The 8,399-nt window shown below is 35.2% G+C and overlaps 1 protein-coding gene across 1 annotated transcript; it reads right to left on the bottom strand.

Moving 5' to 3' along the window:
- Positions 1-497: 497 nt before the first annotated feature.
- Positions 498-5,914, bottom strand: VIP (vasoactive intestinal peptide; the record flags this gene model as incomplete). The annotated part of the gene is made up of 5 exons (XM_080700150.1): positions 498-579; positions 2,354-2,485; positions 2,838-2,942; positions 3,866-3,991; positions 5,808-5,914. The coding sequence occupies 5 exons, from the start codon at positions 5,912-5,914 to the stop codon at positions 498-500; spliced, it is 552 nt and encodes a 183-aa protein (XP_080556276.1).
- Positions 5,915-8,399: the final 2,485 nt, after the last annotated feature.

Below are 8,399 nucleotides of genomic sequence, written 5' to 3'. Positions count from 1 at the left end.
ATGAACTGTGTGGTGATTTGGTAATATTTCCCTTCACTTAAATCAAATGAAGAACTAACAGACGATTGTGAGATTCAGTCTTAAATAAGTAAAAGCAGCATGGCTTGCTTCTCAAAGACAAAGCCCATTTTTCTCCCGAGTGTGAGTCAGGCTTCTCTGTTTTCTAATTCGACACAAGCACAGGAACGAGGCCAAGTAATCTAGGACTACCACTCTGATACCAAACCATGTGCTCATTGTGAGCAGTTTCTTTTATGTGATCAGAACAGTGCATGAATCACGTAAGTTGTTCACTGAGTTGGGGTCCACTTCAAGCAGATGTGTCCTTAGATGAGGTGTCAGGATAAAAAACAAAATTATTTAGCCCCTGGTGTTTCTCATGGAGCGATTCTTCCCTCCTTATATAAGGAGGTGATGGCTAAGAATTCAGTAAGAATGCACAGATATACTCACCTTGGGCCATCAGCTCCACTCTAAAGAGCGTTTTCATCATTTCTCTACTCTTTGGGAGGGTCATAATCTTCATCAGGGCTGCAGATCAGAGGGAAATTGTACATGTTAAGCATCGTAGATGAGAATCTTTCAAAAGAGACAATTACGACATAGTGACTGAGCTGCCCTCTGTGCTTTGCAAGGCAATCCAGCCTTCAGTACTCATTGTTGAGTTTAGTTATTACCTGCTAATTGCTCCTCAGTTTTAGTGTCTAAAATTACTCTCTCAGAATTATAAGTTAGTGGGCAAAAAGAGAAGAATCTCATCTGTCTTCACCTAAACAAAATTATATATAGTAGACCCTGTGTACATAAAATAACTAGAATAAAAACAGACACCACTTTACTTTCTGTATATTTTGTCCAAACTCTGCATATCCTAGAGAGACACAGGTTTTATAGAACCTGAATATAAAAAATGCCTCATAGTACACCATCATGTAAACTACAATGCACCAATAAAATTTTTTAAATTTAAAGAGAAAAGTAAATACATAAGCATTAACAATGCAAAAAGGAAAAAAAAATGCCTCATGGTTAAGTTGTGGGTTAAGAAAAGGGATTGACTATGCACATGGAAGTGGTTCTGAGCATTGCCAAATTGTGAATTGGAATTTACATACTTAAAAATTAACACTATACGTGTGTGTGTGTGTGTGTGTGTGTGTGTGTGTATGTATATATATGTATATATTCCAGTTATACCACTCTTGGGTATCTTTCCAAGGAAACTGAAATCAGAATATTATAGTAATACATGGATATATATCTATGTTTATGGCAACATAATTCATAATAGCCAAATTATAGGACCAACCCAGGTGTCCATCAGATGAATGGATTACAAAAGTATGGGATATACACAATAAAATTTTACTCAGTGATCAAGAAGAACAAAATTATGTCATTTGCAGGAAAATAGATGGATCTGGAGAATGTTATGCTAAGTGATATTAGCCAGACACTTAAAGCGAAGGGTCATATGTTTTCTCTCATATGTGGAAGCTAAGGAGTAATTGTGATATGAAAAGGACTTTCAGTCATGGAAGAAAACCTTCAGTGGAGCCAGGGAGGTGGTCTAGGGGAAGGAGAGGGGGAGGGAGAATTAATGAAAGAATCAGTTCCGTTAACATTACAGACATAGATGAGAATACAAATGCCAGTCTCAATACCCTGCTTGGAAACGGGCAGAGTGTGGGGAAAATGCTGGGGCAAAGCCCACCAAGTGCTGTGTGCATGTACGTCACTATCACTCTGAACTGCATTATGATGTGAGACTATAATTCACTAGTAGAAGTGCAAAAAAAAATACTTTTAAGCTGTGTATGGTGGTGCACACTTGTAATCCTAGTTTTTAGGAGGCTGAGACAGGAGGATCACAGTTCACAGCCAGCCTCAGCTACTTAGGCCCCTTTGCAACTCAGTGAGACCCTGTTTCAAAATAAAGAATAAAAAATAGGACTGGGGTTGTAGCTCAAATGTGGGATGCCCCTGGGTTCCATCCCCAGTATAGCAAAAAAAAAAATCAACACTTTTGATAAAAATCTGTCCCCAGATTCAGCCTTGCTATCATTTTTTAATCTTGGTTGAATAGTAGAATCGAGTGGGGAGGTCTTAAACTATACTGATATGTGGTTCTGCATCTCCAAAGGAGATGATTTCCTGGCAATTGATTTGGGTAAGGCTCAGACATCAGTATTTTAAAAAGTTTCCAGGGTGGTATCAGGCCAGCCACAGTTGATAATGATTACTTGGGGGTGATCAGGGGAGGGCGAAGAGTTCTCCATATGTAGCTTAAACTTTGAAAGTAATTCATAATGTCTCAGCTTAATAAATTCTCTGTTGTTGTTATTATTATTACCTCCTCTTCCCATTTAGAATTGAGTTCAAATATTTCTTTACAGCCATTTGTTTTCTAAGGCGGGTATAGTTGTCGGTGAAGACTGCATCTGAGTGGCGTTTCATTGGCACAATGTCTTTTGGGTCGTCCATGCTGAGAAATGTGAAGAGAAGAAAACCCAAGATTTTAACCAGCAGCCGTGAACCGCACCAACATTCCAGAATATTCGTTACTATGTCTAGCACGATGCAATTGCAGGTTTGTAAATGATTCATACTTTAAAAATACATTGAAATCATATATAAATATGATTTTGCTAAAAAGACTTATCACTTCAATCTATGCCCTATTATGTTTGCTCAAGAATATACATTATTCTACTTAACTAAACATTACTAAAAGTTTTTCAATTTTGAACACGATAAGTAACTTATCAACAGTGAAAATATGACTCGCAGATTAACAATGAAAAATATGTTTGATAAAAATAATGAATTTTCTATACCTGACTCGTTTTCCAATAAGAGATTCAAGGTACTTTTTGGCAGAAAGTTGACCCAAGAGCCTACTGTAGTCACTGGTAAACACTCCATCAGCATGTCTGGGATATCTACAACAGAGAAGAAAGAACAGTCATTATTTTGTAAATAGTATTTTAGAATATTATTCTAGCTCAGTAATTAACACAGAAACTTATTAAAACTAGATCAAAAGGAGGTTATCCTAACACCCTAACAAAAGATATTTTATGGTCATTTATATAAAGGTATTCATATTAACGGGCAAATCTTGGGTTATGGCTCTAGGCCAAGATAACAAAATTAAATAAAAGAATTGTTTCAGAAGTATATGCTATTATTATTCATTGGTAGAATCGTTAAAATACATTTCTTTTTGAGAAATATTGCTATGAAAATATATTTACAATTTCTACATATTTTTCTGCTACCCTAAATGAAGAAAAATGTAATTGGAAGATATGCTAATTTTGGCAAGATCACAAACATAATTATCTGTTGTTGTATCTTCTGCCAAAATACTTGAAATAAATAAATATTTTTATCCCAGAATTTATGAAATAACTTTTTGTGCAGATGAAAAACTTTCATATTTTGTCTTTACTAAAATGCTACGTGATCTGTACTGAAAAACTATCCCAGACAAGCAGTTCTATGAATGGACAGCTCTAACTATGAAACATCTTTTCCTTAGAAATTAAACTCTTTCCTTAGAACTCCCTCCATCACGGATTCCTAAGTGCTGTATTTTCTCCAGATTTGGTTCCGTCTGTCAGGTTGACATTGTGTGGACAGGAATGTGAGTAAGCCATGTGTCCTTCTAGGCAGTTGCAACATTTCTACATGAGAATCATGTGTAGCTGCCAGAGCCACTGTTGATCAGGCTGAATGCAGCTAAGACCCAGGGAAACCTGTGGCATTATGATGTAGTACTAGCTTCATGGTAAGCTCAGACTAGAACACTTATAGTTCTAAAATATGTTTTTAATAAAACAAGTAATGAAAATAAACTCACTTGGGTGGATCATAATATTTATCGTCGTCATATTCGGTTAATGCATTTGGCAAGAGGTCGGTGTTTGCTCTTAATGAAACTCGATCACGTTCATGCATGTCATCAAGTGGCTCCCTATCATCCAACCTATTAGGGAAAATCATGCATTTAATAATTCCTTTCTCAGAAGTTAGTGCTCATGCCTTTGCAACCATTTGAAATAAGATACTTAAAAATCTTGGAAAAAAATAATTTACTCACATTATGAGACTAGAATGGTTTGACTTAGTGGCTGCTATGATTACTGAGAATATACATTTAAGTTTATTTTATTAGCCCACAAAATAGATGCCATTCAGCTTTTCTAAGCTAGATATAGCAAAGTTGCTGCTTAATTCAATCCTATCAGATTATCAAGCAAAGTACATTTTCTTGATGTAATTCACTACACCAAGAATATCTCTACTTTTCAATGTCAAACTTAACAGGTAGAAATAGATCACACAAATAGAAATTTTGTATAACTTTCTACTTAATATTAAGACTGATAGCAATTCATGAATTTTGTTTTATTCAGTATCAGTTACCCCAAATATCTCTTGAAACCTGAGTATTCTCTGCTTCTCTCTCTCTGGGTCCTTATGCTGTGCTTCAAAAATTTTCCATGGCATGATACGTTTCTCTGCATTGGTCAAGTCTGAAGAATATATTCATTGATGAATTGTCATTCAAATTCAGTGAATTTTGTGGGGCCTTTTGGTTTCTAGCTTTATATATTAGAACAACCTCAGTGAGGAATGCATGATGCTATACTGCAAGACTAAAAATAGACTACTGAACTGAGCTCTATTGTAGATACAAGCGCATTTTTAACAACAGCTCACTATTAAAATTGTGTATGTGAATGTTTTCATCGATAGGGTAAATTTCCACAGAGAGTATCAGTTTCTGAGCCCTTTTGTTTCTTTTGTGATAGTAGCTGTAGTGAATAACAGGAAACAGTCCATGCAGGCTTCAACACTATCGTCATGTTCACCTGTTGCGATATAACCATTTAGATAGAACCATTCTGTTTAGTTGTCAGAGCAACATAGGAGAAAGCTTTCAGCAAGTTTCACAGAGCACACCAACACCTGAGAGAGAATTCTCCATGGAACGTAAGTGTACCTGAAGCAAAGAATAGGGGTTGACAAGCAGGGGAAAGATTGGCCTTTAGAGATAATAATACTTGTAAACTGAAAGGGGAAAAAATCAGGCTGACAGAGTTTTGATTTACTGTTTAGTCGTTTATCATATATTTATTTCACTTCGGGTAAATTGTTAAATATGAGTTGTTCTATGCATTATGCATTTGACATATGGAATGCAATATGTAGTTTTGCATATCAAGCCAGAAAACTAAGGATTTTTTTGTTCAAACTAAGTACACTGCAGTGGAAATACGTCTCCATGGAACAGTTGTCCCACAATTTTTAATACTGATCAAGTGACTCTACCTAGACAGATTTCTATCTAACTTAAATCTCTATTTTTCACTAATAAACTACTACCTTCCAGTTATTTACTGACTGATGTAAGAAATGAACTAAAATAGGCTGGGAACAAAATAATTGTATTTCCACCAGAAATGAATTAGACTCAAAGGACAGTACATAAAAGCTTCTTACTTATCTAACGCTGGTTTTTAATAAAAGGCAAATCCTACCCTGTTTGGAAACACAATCCTTAGTTTGGGAACACAAAGTAGTCACTTATTCCCTCTCCTATTCAGGAGGTGAATTCCAGGACTCGACGATAATTTTACTTTGACGTTGGGAAAGAACTCACTCAACACATAAATCGAAGGGTTTAAATGATTATAAATAGCTTAAAACATGTCATTGTCCAAAATAAGTTCTCATTTAGATACAGCAAAGAATGTTTGTCTCCACTGAAAGTTAACTTCTCTCAAAAGGAAACTGACCTCATAGGAGAAGGTGGTCCAAGCAGAGGCCATGCCAATGTCTGGGAGAAGACCATGCTGAAAAGCAGGAGGAGCAGCAGGAGATGAGGCTTGCTTCTGGCTTCCATCTCTGCCTCTAAAGGAGAACCACATTCACTTTTTCAACCACAATTGTCACCAGCAGTTTTCATTCTGAGTCCATCAGTGTTTTAGGTGTAGGGGGGATGATTCTTGTAGAGTTGGGAACAGGCAATTTTTCTTTTTAACAAAGAGCTAATTTGCTATATGATCACATTTTAAGTAAAGATTTCTCTTGATAATAGGTATATAAATAAGAATCAGGATCCTTTTTGTTTACTGTCTATCACCAGGTACTCACTGAACTCAAGTATATATTGGATGCCATATTTTTATTGTGCTGGAAAAAAAACCTGGAGACAGTATTTTTATAACAGAATCATAGCATCCATGTCTAGCATATTTTCTGGTTAAGTAAACAGCTTCAAACAATTGATCATGTTTTTTCACGTTAAGCTTGTATTATCTGGTTACTATAAGACAACAGTAACTCTCATTTAATAATTCTTCTACTTTGATAAATTATATACAGACATGTGTGCATGTAAAATATAAATATAATTTACATATGCATGTCAGCATCAAAATATTTTGTCTATGTGTTTTTCTTAATTAGAAATATCACTGGAAACTTATTTCCAGAAGCCTGGCTTTGAATAACTATTCTGTTAAGAATGAAAACTAGTATCCCCAGAACACTAAAGAGCATTTTTTCATTCAAATAAATTTTACCATAAAATGGAAAAAACATTTAAAAGCAGAGTTTGTGTTTCTTACAGTTGATCAACTTGCATATTTCATTTCTAAATAGTTTATAGATAAAAACGTTGGTGTTCAAGGTTTATTCCTCTTAATGCCTCTAGAAAATACAACCTTTAAACTTCAAATAAAAGAGAAAAATTCTTTCTAGGTTCATGTAATCAATATGTGAAACAGAAATAACAGACAAATGCACCCACTGAATTCTCAAGGATCTGTACACATGCAAACAAAATCTACTAGGACATGTTATATTTTAAAATAAAAAGAATCAGTGTTTAGTAAAGGAGTAAGGAAGATAAAGCATCTTTCAGGCAAAAGGATTCCAAAAATCTACTCATAAGAGAGAAATAGAAGCATTTCTGTTCTTACCAGCTGACTTGAAAAACTTGTATTTTTGCTGTTGGAAAAAAGGCACACTATAAAATTTTTGAGAGAAAGAGAAAGAGAGAGAGAGAGAGAGAGAGAGAGAGAGAGAGAGAGAGAGAGAGAGAGAGAGAGAGAGAGACTCATATCCTGAGAAAAGTTTCCAAGACAGGATAGAAGAAGAGGAAAGGTAAAGGGTTTACCTACTTAGTAGTGTTCCCCAAGAAGTCTGTTTTCTGCGGAGCCTGGAGCTGTCCAAGAGGCTCAAGTCTGGGAGGTCTGCCCTCAGTGCTGGCCAGAGACTGGCTGTGACAGTCAGCTCCTCTCTGTCCTGATCAGCATTCCAGAGCTGGTCATTTTATAGGGCTTCTACTTAGGGCTGAGCAATCACAAGGCTCTATAAAAGACGTCACAGTAGTGTTCCCCCGGGAAAAATAGGGCTTGAAGTTTTTATTAAATTTTCATTATGTCTGAGATATATTTATATAGACTTAGAGTGAGTAATTTCAAGATGTAAGACAAAAAGAGGAAATATACATTTTAAGGAAAAATGTATCAAACTTAGTGTGAAATGCTTCAATTTTAGTTGGCTATAATGAATTAAGAATGTGATCATAGTGTTAAGACCAGGACCACAGGGGTTCCTTAAAAGAAATATAAACACAGAAAGCAAAGAACAGTTATATTCATTATATTTATAAAAGTGTAGTTTTGGGAAGCATCAAGTCTCTTAAAAGCTTTTCTAGTCTATTCATAGAGACCCTGATTTGGTCTTTCTTGAAATTTATCATTATTTTAAAGGAATCAGAAGTAAACTTTCACTTGTCATTACACTTTTTTATGTTAAAACGAATCTAGGAGAAAATTAGAGCAAGGTCTGTAAAATAGCATAAGGTATACACTATTGTGTATGAGTAGCATTATTTCTATTTTGCATTTTATATAAAATGTCATAATCCCAATGATACCAAAAAGAAATTGTGCGCAGACCATATACTTCAGGTTATTGAAGTTTCCATCCTTTTTTAAAGTTATCCTCTTCACTATGAAGGATTATTTTGTTTTCTACCCTCACTCCTCAACACACACACACACACACACACACACACACACACATTCACATCAATATTTGAATATTTCTGACTCAATCACTTTTACAGGTGTTTTCAAAAAACCTAGTTGGAAAGCATTTATAGAATACTTCGATAAATATTTAATTTCTATTTGTGGATTTTTAACTCAGAGTAGCTCAGAATATATTTATTTATTTGTATATTTATTTTTGGTAGTGGGGATTGAATCCAGGGGCATTCTACCTTTGAGGTACACACGCAGCTCTATTTTATTTTTTTCTAGTTTGAAACAAGGTCTTGCTAGGTTTCTGAGTGCCTTGCTAAGTTGCTGAGGCTG

This window comes from Muscardinus avellanarius (genome assembly GCF_963383645.1).
Source record: "Muscardinus avellanarius genome assembly, chromosome: 8".
NCBI lineage: Eukaryota > Metazoa > Chordata > Mammalia > Rodentia > Gliridae > Muscardinus > Muscardinus avellanarius.
Note: the sequence above shows the minus strand (reverse complement) of the source record. Positions and strands in the feature narration are given on the sequence as shown.